Source organism: Medicago truncatula, chromosome 8, assembly GCF_003473485.1.
Source record: "Medicago truncatula cultivar Jemalong A17 chromosome 8, MtrunA17r5.0-ANR, whole genome shotgun sequence".
In the NCBI taxonomy this organism is placed as follows: domain Eukaryota; kingdom Viridiplantae; phylum Streptophyta; class Magnoliopsida; order Fabales; family Fabaceae; genus Medicago; species Medicago truncatula.
Window position 1 is genome coordinate 1,755,164 of NC_053049.1, and position 16,890 is coordinate 1,772,053.

Genomic DNA, 16,890 nt, shown 5'->3' on the forward strand with positions numbered 1-16,890 from the left:
TATTGCATTTCGATGCATTCTTATCATCATTCATTTATACATTATTGCGTTCTTAATCGCAATTCTGAACAAATATGATGTGATAATCGTTTATTGTTTAATTATTATTTATTTTTCTTTTGAATCATACTTGTTAATTTACTGTTGTATTATTGACTTGGACTGTTAACTTAATTTTTTTCTTAGTTTGTTGTTTACAGTATTTTGATTAATTATATTTTCTTTGGTTTGATAAACAAGTTGCCCTTATAGCTCAGTGGTAGAGCGTCAGTCTTGTAAACTGAAGGTCCGCAGTTCGATCCTGCGTGAGGGCAATTGATTTCTTTTTGTTGCCAAGTTTGCACGGTCATCTCGCAGCTTAGCTTTTGTTCTAAGAACTAGGTTCGAGATCATCGATTCTGTTTTTGTATTTTTAGTCTATGGTGCTAATTTTAAATTGAAGCATTTATCAGTATATTATTTTTTCGTCAGCATAGAGCTTAACGCCGTAGTGTTTATGTGTTAATTTCATCGCGCTTGGAATGGATTATGTGTTATACCTGTTCTCTGATTTGTATTATGTTTGTTATTGCTGTTTGGATTTGGAATGTATGTATCAGGTAACCTAAAGTACAAACAATATGTTCACTAGTAAGTTCAATCAGCACAAGACTAAAACCATGAACATCAACAATGGTTGTTACCTCTCAGGAAAGGAAAGTTTCATAGATACACAAATATTATAATCCTTCTGAAGCTCATATCTGATCACAATCCTATTTTCCTTGACAATAACCCTTATATTTATGGTACTATGCACAAAACTAGGAGTAAAAAGGTCGAGCAAATTTGGCTTAAAGAGGACCAAAACAATAAAATTTTAAAGATATATGTTACTCTTAATAAGCCAGAAATTGCATTGAATCTCTTCATCTTTGGAGTACACAATCATTTCACCATAAAACTCGTCAAAGAAACAAATACAACATATAATTGATAAGCTTATGAATGCTACTTGCATGCAAACGAGAAGAAGAAATTGAGAATATTCTAAACCACAATTTTCAAGGGATTCACATCAAGTCTACCCTCTAATATAACCAATGCGGTATATGGAAGAATATGCAGATATGAGAGGTGAGCTAGTATTAAAATTTCAAAAAGTCAAACAAATTGTTATAAAAATAAAGTCGAAGGAATAATGTTAGCGACATTCATTTTAATACCACTTTATATAAGACTCATTCTCAAAGTCGTGTCACTCTCCCAGTACTACCTCAGAGTTAGGGTTAGATTGACTCTCCGCTATATTCTACTAAAAGCGTTGAGATATTGTTAAAGAAGACATCAACAAGATGGATTTAGTCAGTTATTGAACTAAATATCGTGTTAAAAAATCGGCAAACTTATATTTTACATGATATAAAGTTTGATTCTAACCATATTATAATTGATAACGCAATTTTAACTTTTGAAAATTTTCACGCTATGCAATGTATTAACGGTAAAAGGAAGTTTCGTTGACTTGAAACTTTTTATGTCCAATCCAATGCTTATGATCCTATAAAATGATACTTTTTTCAAGGTTCTATTCTTCATCAAATGTATGATTGATGTCCTTTAGTTAATAGCTTCAGATCTATGTCGTTTAATCACTAAAACTTTAGGCAATTGTTTGGCTCATTGCATTGCTAAATTTGCCTTATAAAATCTGGATTGGGTGTAAATAGAATATATCCTCATTACTGAAATCTTCACATGCTAATTATTCATTTATTTGGGCCTAATTGGGCCTTAACCTCTCTTTCCTAGTAAAGTTGGTTTTTGGTTCTATAGGTTGCTCTATAGACCCCTCAAGTTTCTTTTCCTTTGAAAAAAGCTAATCATGAGACAACTTCCGATAAAAAAGACCAATCAAAAAGTATATTTTAATAAGTTTTTGTCATCGAAAGATACATTCCGATAACTTAAGGGGCTTTGGTGCAAATAACTGTTTATACTTTATAGAGCATTTTTTATCCGTTGGTTTTTATTAAAAAAATACAAGTATTATAATATTGTTATTGTTATGACAACATTTGCCATATAAAATCATAGAAGATATTGATCCCCTAAGAAAAAAAAGTCATATATATTGATGTGATTTAACTGGTTAACATAAATCTCATCTAGTCACTATCTACCCAAAAACTTATAAATCTCATAGTATATTATTATATATAGTCAAACCAAATCAAAGTTTGTGACAATACCTAATACACAATTTTAAATTTGTTATTAGTTGTAATTGGCAAACTTCGAATCAACCAAGTTCCCGTTGACTATGGAAACTGGAAATTCACCTAATTCTTGGACGATAAGCTATACATCTTACGTATGTAAATTCCTGTTTGCGGATAAAACCCAAAAAGACAAGAGAAAATCTTATAGTATTATTTTTGGACAAAATAAAAGAATTAAGTTAAGAACTTGCTTACCTAATTTGTTGAAGAATGGTATAACTTTCTTTGTAAATGATGTTTAAAGTTTAAACCCTAAAATTCTACCTACTCAAGCGTGGGATATTATTTGTATCCTCCGGTCATTATTATAAGCAAAAATCAATATTTTATATTTATTCATTAAATAATGTATGTTGTCTATAATAAAGTCTACATATACATCATTATCCGATATTCACCATATATTTCTCTCATAAAAATAAAAATGGGAGGTACTATAGGTGGGTGAAACAAAAAATAAGATTTGTGAGTTGTGATCTATGGAAAATACTTGAGTGATTTTGCATTTTGATGACTTTGATGACTTTAGTATATTTTAGATGAGAGAGAATGATATATAACTGATTAAAATAAATTATTTTGATAAAAGAGAATTTTTAACTAGAAGAGAGATAAAAACAAAATCATCTAACTCAAATTCACCAAAGTGTTACCCGTAATCCATTTGTTCAAACCCAATACTAGGAGTAGTATTTTGGTTTCCCTCAATTTCAAACACGGTTTCCGTTTGACCACCACATGCAATGATATGCACAAATAATTAATCCTTCAAAAAAAAAATAATGGACAAATAATTAAACTCTTGACGTAAAAATTGGACTAGCTAATAGCTATAGTACCAACAGAGTTAATTCAAAGATTTAATATCACATGATTGATTTAAATGATGACAGCTAACTATACTCCTTCCGGTTTTAAAGTTTTTAGAAAATTATTAAAAATTAAGTGGTGCCAGTGTAATATTATTTTCAATAGATCTCAAAGATCCAATAGTTTATTGTTTGATAAATAGATTAAACGGTTGAGATTAAAAAAATTAATAAAACTTATGATAGGTCATCCATAATGTTGGTTCACGTAAGACATTTGAAGTTAACACCATAAGTTCATAACAGAAATGATCAAATTATCTACCAAAAAAAAATATAAATCAAATTGCTTAATAAAGACATATTTAAAAGATATTAGTTATGGAATCAAAGCGATACCACAAAAATAGTTAAAATAAAAGATAAAAGATGTTTAGAGTAAATATGGCAAAAAAACTATATTATTTCATATTAATTAGAGAATGCTTCACAAGACTTGTAGGTGAAACTATCTCTCAACAAAATTTAAGAATGAGGAATATTATTATTACTTTATCAAAACATAACTATTTAAAATGAAGTGAATTTAATTAAGATTAATTGAATAGTCTAAATTTAATTTCCCTTAAATTTAAAATTACCCCATCTAATCTAAATATACTCTAAAGGACTTTAGTATATCATTTTTTTACTTACAATTTCTTCATTTTTACCACCGAGTCAAGATTTGTTGACATTTGATTACTTACACATAGATATTCAATTCAATTTATTTATTTGTTTTGAGAGATAGATACTGAATTTATTTATAAATAAAAAAATAAGTGTCCAACTCAACCTATTTGGTCAAAGCAGTCCTCTTTGACAAATGAAACAAAACAGGTCAAATAGGGAAAGGTGGCAAATGACAGAAGACATAACTACATGCAACTTGTGTTTTTTTCTTCTTAGTACTTTGATTTCCGTGACACAAACACAAACAGAACCAAAAAAGGAAAAGAAAAACAAAAGACAAAGTTGACAATTATACACGTGAATGAATGAATGTGAACAACCTTCTCATTCTCTTGTGCTAATCACAACCAAACCTCTAGAACATGTCTTTGTGTTCTTCAATATACTTGTAAGAATTTCAATATTTTCACTCTGAAATTTCAACCCTTTTAGTTATTTTTTCTTCTGAGGCTTATTCATGTGATTTACCATATTCTAACTCATTTCGTAAGTGTTTTTGTATTTTTTTTTTTTTAAAAATTCTCATGTGCTTTTCTCTGTTAATCCTTTATGTAGTATTTTCTTGTTTACAACTTTCTATCTTGGTTGCATAAATTTGCAAACTTTTTTGCATTTTGGATCTTAGATGCATAAGAGGTATTCATGAGTTGGTTTTTTTTGTTTTCTCCTTTTTAGTAGGAAATTGTATGATGATCAGTGTTTTAAAAACCAGACCGAACGGTTGAACCGAGAATCAATTTATTCTTGAAAATCATTGAACCATTTGAGCCATGACTTTGAATGTTCCGTTCCATTTTTTATGATTTATTCGCGATAATCATTGTTTCTATGATTTGTTTAAATGGTTGCAGGTTGATTTGTTACAGTACATGAGAATCATATTCATAGGTGATTGAATTGTGTGAATGAAATGAAGTGTTTTTCCTATTTCAAATATAAACACAAAGGTAGGGGTCAAAGATCAGCACCTGAGCTAGAAGAGCAAGAGAAACATCAGTTTTCAGGATCTGAAAGAGTTACAAAGTCTTCTTGTTCATCTACCTCTTCACCTAGGGGTATACCAAAACTTTATGAGGAGAAGGGCCATAATTTGAGGGTTTTTTCTTTCTCAGAGCTCAGCCGTGCGACGAGTGACTTCAATAGGCTTCTTAAGATAGGAGAAGGTGGTTTTGGAAGTGTATTTAAAGGTTCAATTAAGCCTGTTGGTGGAAATGGTGATCCTGTCTTAGTTGCCATCAAAAGGCTTAACAAGGATGCATTGCAGGTATGAGATTCATGAAATTTCTTAGGAATAGTTTGTCATAGAATGCTACAAACAAACATATGATTATTGCATTTTCTTGTTGACTGTTAGTGTAAAGTTACTTACACAGTTACACTGAGTTAATAAAATTAAGTTTTATCTTAGCTATTTCGACGAAATAACAGTCGCTATTCTTCTATGAAGCACTGGCACATACTTGTAAACACCGGTAAAAATTTGAGAAAATAGAAGTGATTGATTGAAAATGCATGTTTCAGTGTCATTTCAATGTCTGACACTGACACACCTTTCATATGATGTGTTGGTGCTGCAAACATATTCTTGCTTGTCTTAGTCTAGTACTAAAATTCCGTTCATGTTTGCAAGATTCTTCATTTATCTGAGTTTGAATTTCACAGATAGAGATTTGCTTCACCACATTTGTTCCTTTGTTTAAAATGCTTGTGTATCTGTGTGATGTAGGGTCATAAGCAATGGTTAACTGAAGTTCAGTTTCTTGGTGTTGTGGAGCATCCAAACCTTGTCAAGCTTATTGGATATTGTGCTGTGGATGGTGAGAGAGGGATTCAAAGATTACTTGTGTATGAATACATGCCGAATCGAAGCTTAGAAGCTCATCTGTTCAACAAATCTTATGATCCTGTTCCTTGGAAAACAAGACTTGAAATTGCACTTGGAGCAGCTCAAGGCTTATCTTATCTGCATGAAGAATTAGAAGTCCAGGTTATAATCAACACAATTTGAATGCTTATATGTTATCTCTGCTTCCCTTCACATGCCTAGACCTAATCATTTAAGTTTTTTCAAGAATTGGTTCATACAGTTTAACGTGCAACTATATTAAACTTAAGAATTTGAATATTGGAGACAAATTATGTTTATTTATAGTACAAAATTCCCCACAATTTGAATGCATGAATTTATATAATCTACTAACAGTGGCAATTTGATGGAGCATTAATGTATACACTATTGGTTTTTTTATATTTTTAGTGGCAATCGCCTATCACTCAATTGTTTTTCTCAGTTTAGATAACATTTACATCTTCTACTGCATTTTCTGCATGCTGAACTCTGCTTTTAACATTTTGTATTGTGTTGATGCAGATAATATATCGCGATTTTAAATGTTCAAATGTCTTGCTGGATGAAAATTTTAAGCCAAAACTTTCTGATTTCGGACTCGCTAGGGAGGGACCGGAAGCTGGGGATACCCATGTTTCAACTGCTGTAAGTGTTGTGTGCCTTATATTTATTCATTAGCATTTTTACTTTGCATTTGTTTTCTTCAAATTTGAATGTTTGAGACCATTAAGTTGGAATTTCCTGTGGCGGACCCTAAAAATAACTAAGGTATAGATAAGGAGAAAGAGAGTTGATACAAGCCTGAAGTTTGGCATCAATACAATGAAACTTTTGCTTTCTGTGTCCTCTAATTTTCTGGTACCCATCATTAGTATCATTAGTATCGCTGGATGAAGAAAATGATTGTGCAATTACTCCACTGCAGGACATAACAGTAAGCTTTAGTTTTGTTCCGTCACGCTGGTTTCGCTAAACTGGCTGTAATAGAATACCTGTGAATCCCCTTCATGATACTTTGGAGTTCCTTGATATAGATTGCACATATACTATAAAACATACCATTCAATGAAAGTTTACAGAACAATATTTCCCTAACTTTAATTTGCGTATAAGAGAATAGACGAAATGATTTGGAGTCTTGATTTTGGCAGAGTTTAGGAACATAAACAAATTATTTATTTTCTTCTTCTTGCATGGTGAAGTTGTCTATTTATAGAGCAACATACACGACTTGTCACTTGATGAGAAGAAATAGTTCTTGACAAAGAGTTACATTCTTTCATGAACGAATTCAAATAGAAGAGATGTATTTATTCATGATTAAACACATGCAATCATTTAAGAGCACATCTTATTAATTTTAATATACAATCCATGAAGCGACACATCTTCTGGAGTGATTTCTTTGATTCCATTATTTTGGAAATCTCTTACAAGTTTAACTATAAAATTCAACATTTGTAAGATTCTTGTTGGTGATAAAGCTTCCAACATGTACAACATAAGCTACATAACTATTCTTCTGCTTAGATTCCAACTTCTGTCTCAAACACAGTTGTCAGTATCTTAAGACACATGCGAGTTGTATCCTGATTCGATACAAAACTGAACTCAAACGATATGAATCTTTAGCATGTATCTATTTGGACATAAATCTATTCTTGAATCCTGATTCACTGTAATGAATCTCAATTCTTTCTAATGAATTACTACCTAAACTTAGTACAGTCAGACACTTAATCTTGAATTATTTTGATGTTCATATTGAATGATGGATAAGCTTAGAATTTGGTCACGTCACTTGTTTTTTACTTATAAATGTCATATTTTTTGGTGTAATTTATCTTAAGATATATAATAAAATCTGACTCACGATTTCTAAAACTGTCTTCAAATTCACGATTTGAATCTTGATTTGATAACCATCTCGAACATGTTGTTTATGTCAGGTAATGGGGACACATGGTTATGCCGCTCCAGATTACATTGAGACAGGCCATCTCACCGCCAAGAGTGATGTGTGGAGTTTTGGTGTTGTGCTATACGAAATGCTTACCGGTAGGCGTTCATTGACAAGAAACCGACCAAAAACGGAACAGAAACTATTGGAGTGGGTGAAGAACTACCCTCCTGATAGCAAAAAGTTTGACATGATAATGGATCCAAGACTTGAAGGACAATATTCCATTAACGCGGCACGAAAACTCGCCAAACTTGCGGATCATTGTCTGCGTAAGAGCTCGAAAGATAGGCCGAGAATGAGTCAGGTAGTAGAGAGATTGAAGGAAATAATCCAAGCTTCTGATAAAGAACAAGAAGAACATCATGACCCTAATGAGATTAACAGTGCTGAGGTATCTGAAAATGATTCATTTGAGCATCAAGAAGAGTCAAATTCATCAGGCTCTACGGAGTTATGGAGAAAGAGAATGGAGCATCTTGCAAAACTTGGTGAACATGTGGAGGGTGCTAATAGAAAAATGTTTATGATTCAACAGAGAGCCAATGTGTCTACATAGTTCCATCTGTTCTCTTCTCAGCAATGATGAGTGATGGATACTAAACACAATGCATAAAGTTTTTATATGATTGATGTATAGAATGGTGGAAACACTACATTACTAGTGATTTTTTTGAGTAGCCATATATTTTGTTTAATATGAATGGGAACTAAATATAGTATATAGCAGTTCTTAGTTGGCATTTGTATTGTTGATATGGTAATTAAGTGATTTTATTTTATGGTACATAGCTTACTTTTCTTTTTAAATATTTGATTGATCTACTTTTATTCTATTGTTGAGATATAATCTCTCCTAGTTCAGTCAATAGGCAGCGAGAGTTTAGGGTAGAAACAAGTGTTCTTCTATCACGATAGAAAATAACACGCTGAAATCCTTCGGCATGTGCAGTTTGCAACGACTCAAGCAAGGTCAAAGCTTCTGCCTCAGGCACAGAAGCACGACAGGGGTTCGAAGCTGTTCTGTGTCTTTGAACCATAGTCCTGTGAAGGTTTGTTTCACTGCAGCTGCATATTGCAAGACAAGGATTGGTTGGAGTGATGTTATTGAATGGTTTTCCACTCATCACATGATTGATGATATAAGAAACTGTGGAAGATTTATTCTCCCACAATTTATTGTTCCTGCATTTCCAAAGGCTCCATAACATCATGAAGTTTACTCCAAATTCTACAAAAGTTTTCTGCAAAGCCAACGAATGATTGAGTGCAGCTGTCTACGACAGTATCTAAGTGGATAAATTTCCACTTAGATATTGTCATGGATAGCTTCACTCAAATGTCTTGACATTGAACACCTCCACTGAGCAGGTTCACGCGAGTACGAAGACAGGTACGAAGTAGGCACCACAGTAAGGAGAGGACACTTTGAGGAACGCCAAACTTCCAAACAACTTGTCGATTACTACTGACCGGTTCGTGTGAGGACTCAATAATCTGTTTCATACAGAGGCTGTAAGCAGATTTGACAGTATAGGAACCGTCGCTTGAATAGTGCCATATGCGACAGTCAGCTTGAGTACTAAAAAAAAGAGGCATGCTGAGTATAGCTGCTTCATCTGGTTCATTGAAAATGGACCGAACAATATTTCTGCACGAAGACACGAGGTCTGCCGACAAGATATGGTCGATCTTAACATCCAGAAGATGGGATTGAGGAGTGCATGCTGGGGCGGAGATTGCCGTCATTTCTAATCTATTCCAGACATAAAAAAATCCGCAGTTGCCAACTTTCCATCTTTAACTAAGATGTATCAAGGGTTGAGAACTTCAAATGCTCCTCCATGTGAAACTTGGGTTCCAAGAAATCCTTGTCGTGGAAGTATTTAGCTTTGAGAACGCCAAGACTCGACGAAGGCTTCCAAATTACAAAAGCCTATGTCACCCAAGTCTTTTCACTCTACCTATCACATTTGTAAAAAAAAAGGTGTTAACTAAATTATAAATCAACCAGTATTATTGAATTCACAGATTAACCAGCTTTAAATATCAATGCATAGTAATTAAATTCTTTGAATTTTCAAAAATAAGTTTGAGATATACAATAGGTGACCAAGAGAGACACATGACTAGTTTAGTTGCCTTTCTCTTTGGTGGCATTGCCTGTTTTCCACTCTAATCACATTTGAAAAATAGAAAGACAGTTACTTTTTTCACCCTATGAGTTTCTCACGCACCCTGTACATATGACACGCGAGAAAATCACTAGGTTAGGTAAAGAAGGTGTCAAATAGAAAAGTGCGAAATTAAATTATACTACTCCAGCCTTAAATATAAACAAAAATATGTAATATAAATTGATGTATCTTATTTGTAATTAAATTAAATGAATATTCATAAATTTCAATTACTCCAAAGAAAACATATAATTCAATTTACAAATTAACCATCTTAAATTTCCCATCTACTTTGTCTGCCTTGAGACAAGAGTGGTGCCCTCATTTTGTGCTTTTTCTATGGTTGGGGCCAGATGTGATGGTTGCTTCTTTTTACTCACATTGATAGCTACACATTTTTTCGACTCAATTGCTCCACTCCACATAAAGTAGTTATAAACAACTATTGTATCAAAATACTTTTTCATAATTTTGCATATTTTCTCTTCCTTTTCTTTCATTTTGGGTTAAATAATTTTCCTCATCATTATAGAGGCGGGCCATTTAATTATTGTCATCAATAAACTCTAAGAAAATCTATAAAATTAAAAATACAAGATGATTTTTTTTAAAAATTAAAAATGCAAGATGATACAAGTCTTTAGTCTTTACCAAACCATTTGATTTTTTTTAATTTATGAATTATTTTTAAAGAGTCGCAATAGAATCTGTTGACATCAATTATCAAACATAACATGTTTACCTCTTTATTAATTTTTTTTCGTAGAAAATGAATTAAATTGATTCAACGGTTAAATTAAATGGATCAAAACACAAAATAGCAAAATTTCAAAGTTGTATGATATCATTAATCCCTAATTTAAGATGATCCAATTCGAATTGATTTATTTTGTCATTTACAACGAGTTGTCGAAGATGAAAGTATGTTAATTTGACATTGTGTCAACATATACTAACAATTTTAAGGGCGTTTTGGTGATTCACTCAAAAATTGTGTCCCAATTCCCAAATCTTAATATCTCTGATTATTAGAAAAGAAAATGAAAATATGTCACACACACGCCTACCAAACAAATAATATATTAATCTCTTTACTTCTCTTCCTCCGATTTCTATCCTTCCAATTTCTTCTTTTCCAAACAAACTAGTAAGAAGATCCATTTAATAGAGAGATTGGAGAATCGATAGTTTTGATGGCCATTATTGTTTGGAAGGTTGCTCAACTCTTGAAGGAAAAAAAAATCGATCACAAGATAACTTTCGATGGAAGAAAAAAAAAACTAATCGAAATTTATTTCGTATTATATTTGTGTCATCGAAAGATACATTCAGATAAATTTAAAGATTTTTCGAGCAAACATAAGGGACCAATACAACAATTTCATGTGTTTGATGCTATTGAATTGAGCCTGAACTGCCTACCCTATTGGGTTTTAGATCTTATGCATATTTTATACACTTTAGATCTTATGCTTTAGTTTTTTTTTTTTAATTGGTTTAATGAATCCAATTTTAATTTGTTACCATGTCATAATTCCATGTATCTATTCTAGATTCTACAATCTATAGATTGAGAATTTTTCTACTGACCAATGGATTTTTTATTCAAAGATAATTTTTCCATGGACACCACATGATTTTTTTTTTTTTTTTGAAGGAATGGACACCACATGATGATGAAAGGATGTAACAAAGTTTCACCCCATCTAGATTCTCCATAAAGTATCTTTGATACTTTCTTTGTTTGTTGTCTCAATTTTATGGAAAACTAAACCCATCATAATATTTATGATCCATTTTTTCTTATAGAACTTGGAAGAGAAAATTTGAGAAAAATAAAATAAAAAGGATCAAATAAAAAACAAAAACAAAAACATAGAGCCAAAATTCCTTGTTGAGTTTTTTTTCTTTCTATCTCTCTTGAAACTCCAACAATTTTTTTTACAAGAGGTAGCAAAGATTCATCCTTGTTTTATCAGAATCTTGATGATGGAAATTAATTGCTCTTAATTTTCCACTTCATAATTTTTTCAAAAATTTGCATTCATTCACACCATTCATGTCATGTGATTTTAGGCCACTGCAACTGATTCTGATCTTACAGCCTTATTGTTTGAAGAATTCTGATTAGTTTCAGAATTTCTAACACCTCTTTTGGTTGAAATCTTCCAACTTTTCTCTTTGGACTCATCAATCTCTATTTGTTCTTGCCTGCACTCATTGCTACAAAATGGTGTGTTCCCTCTGAAAAATCACAATTTCAAAACTCATTTAATTACACTAATCTCAACAATAAAAATCCAAATAATTAAAAAAGTTCTCTAATAATCCAAATAATTATATTATATCAAATTTTTTTTTCTAGATCTGTATTATTCAATGAATCTTGTACTAGAAAATTGAAGTCAAAATTTCTAAAGCATAGTACAAGAAAAAAATATATATACTAGTCCTTATGAGTTATGACCTACATGAAAATTAAGTGTAAAACAAAGTATAAATATTATGGATATAAAGTATAAATATTAATCTGGGGTGTGAGAAAAAGATGAAGGAAAATTGAGGTAATTAAATAACTAACCTGTACATAAAGATGTCTTTGTTTTGGCCAAGAGGTTTTCTACAAAGATAACAAGCTTGGAGGAAGTGAGGTTCATCATAGAAATCTTCACTTCCACCATAATAAAACATGCTTGATTTTGGAGAAGGGATTGAAGAAGATGGTGATGAAGAAGAGAAAGAATAGTTAGCAGCCATTGGTTGAGTTGAGAGATAGAGAGAAGGAGTTGGAAAAAGCAGGGAGCTGAATTGAAGGAAAATGGGCAATTATATAATGAGAGGGTCACAGAAATTGGACGGTATAGGGTATAGCACATAGCATAGTATATTAGTATTAGTATATAGTATAATACTAATATAATAATAAAGATATTCACAAATAATGAGATTTTTAACTATTGTGTTTTCTTTAGGCCTTTTTTTTTTGTTGAAACAATATGTTAATTTGTTAATTAAATGAATAGTGTTTTTATCAGATATATTATGGTAATTCGAAGTTTGGTTGTGAGGTAAGGATAACATGATCAATAATTGTTCAACTTAAAAATTGAATTCGAATTCTCTCAAACAATTCATCATTGATGAAGTTCGTTAACCACTTGAGCTCAATCGTAGAAAATCTTACTTTAAAAACTTTACCTATAGATAAAACCACGTTGCTAGGAAAAACACACATGTATATATGTTGTATAGGTAGAAAATCTTGTTGGTATTGTTAGGTGTGTATTTTTAATTCATAATTTTTCAATATTATTTCATAATAAAATAATTTGATATAAATTCTTTTAAGAAAATATACACATTTTTTAGGGGTACAGTAAAGCTTTTATTTATGTGAGTTACTTTAAATAGAATATAAAACAAAAAGCAAAAAGAAAAATTAATAATTTAGATTGTTTTGCTTTAGATGTCGTCATCAAGGATGTAACATGTCGAAAAAAGGTATTATACTTTGTTTTTAGGGAAAAAAGGTATTCATGTTTAGCTTGTCAAATAATTTTCACAATTGCTTAAAATAAATATACACAAAATATAGTATTTATAGCTTATAAAAAAATGTGTCAATAAAGATTGACTAAGTTTATAAAAAAAACTGATTCAACAACAAGATTGTAGATTCAACTCTCATTAAATATGAAGACATTTTTAATGAGTGATTTGTTTGTATTTTGCTCTACATAAAGCCAACTCCTTGTTTTTAATTCAATAATACATTACTTGTTTTCAATTTAATTTTTATCTATAAATATTTCATAGTTTATTTTTCAATTTTATATATTATATGATATCTTTCAATTTAATCTCTACATTTCAATACACTGAATTTCAATTTATTTAGCTCCTATGTTTCACTATACCTTCTTGCTCTAAGTATAATTCAATATACAATGAACACGATATAAAGAGTGTAAAAATGTGGTGGTAATAAGCGTTTAAGAATTATGAATGTTCTAGTATAAGAGTTGTTCAATAAAATCAATCATGTAATGAGTTAGATGAAAGCTTCATTGACGAGTAGGGACCATCCAAGTGCCTTACAATTCATGGTGTACCATAATAGCCCACACTAGGGCCATATATAAATTTATCTTTTTTGAAAAAATAAAATTGAGGAAAAAAATAAAATTGTAAAAAGAAAACCAATGACTGTTTTCAGAGGTCATGGAACTGAAACTTGAAAGTTGAAGCCATTGGGACCAGTTCATGCATTTTTGCACTTTTTTCCAAAAGAACTTTTCCCAACCTTTTCAATATTTGGCCTTTTCTCTGTTGTACTATTTTTATTAGTACACCCGTTAAATTTGTTGCTTTTTACTATGTAAATAATAATAAAAATTGTTCTGAATCGGTTTGAAGGTCAATCTCATACTGACACGTGGACTAAACGCCCACTATGCTAAGACACGATGTTTGAAGGAACACGTCAATATCAGTGCACCGTATCACACTCGAGCATGCTTCCGCGCGTCAATCACCTTACATGTGTCCTTTAATTGATCCCTAATCACATGTTGCATATCTGAGAGATGGTTATTCTCATGTGTGCTATATAACGGTTACTTAGCTTTATCCTTGATTCACTTTTCACACACTCTTTCTCAGTTTCATTACTGACTTTAGCGTTGAAATGCTAACGTGTCTGCATGCACCTTTCGTTCCACTGCAAAGACTCGTTACCACCGTACCAGATCACTCTCCTCGACCATTGGCTCTCATCTATCCTCACCCGGAAAGATAAAAAATAATAGTGTTGGAACATTAGTATGATGTTGGAAAATAAATTGGAAGATTAAACACCAAGTAATTATACTTTGATCTAATGTTGTGTGAATTGAAAAAATAGAGTGTGGATGTCCCACATGAAATAGAGCTCACACATTAGTAGTGTTTAAACAGTGGTATTTAATTTTAAATACTTGATAATGATAAAAAATAATAGTAATTGCTATTTTTATTCGAGAATATCACTTCTCATAAATTTAATTTATGGTGGTTGTGATAAGAATAAGAATTTAATTGAATTTCTTATATTTCCTTCATTCAAATCCAATAGTTTATTTCCTCAACTTTTGTGGATTTGTTTCTTTTGATCATATCCACAAGTGTTGTTGAACTGATTAATGGATAAACTCCATTTTAATCTTATCCATTATAGTAACTGTTGTCGCAATTTTTGCTAAAACAGTTACAGAATCTCTATATAAATAGAGTACTCCGCTCAGTTAAAAAAAACACACCAAAGAGTTTCATTGAGTTGTCGGGAACTCTTTCTCTCTTCTTCCTTTCTTGACTTGTGTTGACGAGTCTTTCTTCTCTTCATCTCCTTTTTTCTGTCCCTTTGGAATTAAGAGTGTTCTTAAGACCATAGTCCCTTTTCGGTTTAATGTCCCTTCATAATTAAGAATGGTCTTAAAAACATAGTCCATTCGATAATATAAGTCCCTTCGAAATAAAGAGTACTATTAAGATCATAGTCCCTTTTTTGAATAATAATGTCCCGTCGGAATTAAGAATGACCTTAACGGTATATAAATATTCTTTCAATATTTTAATCGAGGAGAAATTTAAAAGTGGAAATGGTGGTAATAACCATATTTGAGTGGTCGTAGTGTCATATTGATACTTTGGAGAAATTAAAGTCAGAATGGTGGTAACATCATATTTGAGTGGTCTCAGCACCATAACAGAGTGGTAACAGTACCATATTAAAGTGGTTTCAGTATTAAAGAGTGGTCTTAATACCATATTTGAATGTGTAAATCTCGAATGGTTTTCTACAGTGCAGTAGTTAACCGCACAGTTGTAGTTGAGCTTGTTTTATACTGGAGGCAGCGTGGTTGATAGTCTGCTTTGCACAATTTTGACTAGTGCCACGAAACGTCTTAAAGAGAGCGACCTGATCGTGACTTAACCTAATAACAACTTCGATAGATAATAGAATTTGAAAATCCAAATACAACAGTTTGGAAATCCAAAAACAACAAACAATAATGATGATGATGATGATAAAATGACTCAAACTAATGGCAAAAGAACAAGAAAGAAGAATATAAATAAATCATGTCTCAAGGCTCAACTAGGTTCCCTTCACTTGGACTATTATTCCTTGGGCAGGGGAATCCTTTAACTTTGTATACTTTAACAAATTTTTAACTATTTTTTATTTTTGTTTCATCAAATTTTTAACTATTAGATGATACACTAAGTTCATTTGCTTGCACGAATGAACAGAACGTGGCACATAGGTAATGATGAAATGTTAAATTAATTCATACAGCATGATCAATTTTAAGATTTGGTGTCATATGGCAAGTGTATCAAATGCAAAGCCTTTACGTTAAAGGGTGACATGAAGGGGGGAAAACAATGAAGTGAGAATCTTTCTTTTGCTTGGTTGGTATGTCTCATAAGTCACACAACTTGCATGTGAGGTCTATAATCTAAGTTATATAAAAAATACTTATATCTGTGTATAAGTTAGATATGACGCATTGTATTTTCATATGCTTATTCATGGAGCATTTTGACACATATATATGCTTAGACTTTTTGGTTTAATATAATATACAAGTTCAATAAAATATGGGTTTAACAAATAACAACTCCTCTAAAAAAAAAACTATACATGGATCCATTATTGTGGCTGATAGTGTTCATTAGAAAAACAAATAGATTTAAAGAAATATTAACCATTGTCTCGGAACACTAGTTAAGGAGTCAAATATAATATTATTATAGATTTATTAGAATTTGGATTTATTATTGTTTTTGGAGTACTGAGAAATTTTAGCTGATTTTATAAGGACAAAAATAAATGTGATTTGATTGCTCATTTCTTTGTTAGAGTGAGCATGTTTTTGAAGTATTTATGAGTTGTTTTCAACAATAAAAAAAAAGCATTTCTGAATTGTAATTTCTTTTCTTTTTTCTTTTGTTTATGAGTTTTTTTTTTAAGTAACTTTTTTTTTAAAGGACGGAAGGAAGAAGCAACTTTATTAAGTGAGACATATTATTGGTTATTTTTTAAGCAAAAGAAAGG

At 31.3% G+C, this 16,890-nt stretch overlaps 2 protein-coding genes and 1 non-coding gene across 4 annotated transcripts; 2 read left to right on the plus strand and 1 right to left on the minus strand.

Annotated features, from left to right (window-relative positions):
- Window positions 1–242: 242 nt before the first annotated feature.
- On the plus strand, window positions 243–314 carry TRNAT-UGU (transfer RNA threonine (anticodon UGU)). The gene has a single exon. It is a non-coding gene; the product is annotated as a tRNA-Thr (tRNA).
- Window positions 315–4,010: 3,696 nt separating this feature from the next.
- On the plus strand, window positions 4,011–8,401 carry LOC11410159 (probable serine/threonine-protein kinase PBL19). 2 transcript variants are annotated; one of them, XM_024773508.2, is made up of 5 exons: window positions 4,011–4,193; window positions 4,657–5,069; window positions 5,532–5,792; window positions 6,177–6,299; window positions 7,604–8,401. In XM_024773508.2, exons 2-5 carry the CDS (start codon window positions 4,716–4,718, stop codon window positions 8,171–8,173), a joined length of 1,308 nt encoding a protein of 435 aa, XP_024629276.1. In that variant the 5' UTR covers window positions 4,011–4,193; window positions 4,657–4,715; the 3' UTR covers window positions 8,174–8,401. The 2 variants fall into 2 exon arrangements, with proteins under 2 accessions (XP_024629276.1, XP_003626764.1); XM_003626716.4 differs by having other exon boundaries at window positions 4,038–4,291.
- A 3,266-nt stretch (window positions 8,402–11,667) lies between these two features.
- On the minus strand, window positions 11,668–12,623 carry LOC11419880 (FCS-Like Zinc finger 3). Its single transcript, XM_003626718.4, has 2 exons — window positions 12,373–12,623; window positions 11,668–12,035 (listed from the first exon to the last, which is right to left on the minus strand). The coding sequence occupies exons 1-2, from the start codon at window positions 12,546–12,548 to the stop codon at window positions 11,864–11,866; spliced, it is 348 nt and encodes a 115-aa protein (XP_003626766.1). The 5' UTR covers window positions 12,549–12,623; the 3' UTR covers window positions 11,668–11,863.
- Window positions 12,624–16,890: the final 4,267 nt, after the last annotated feature.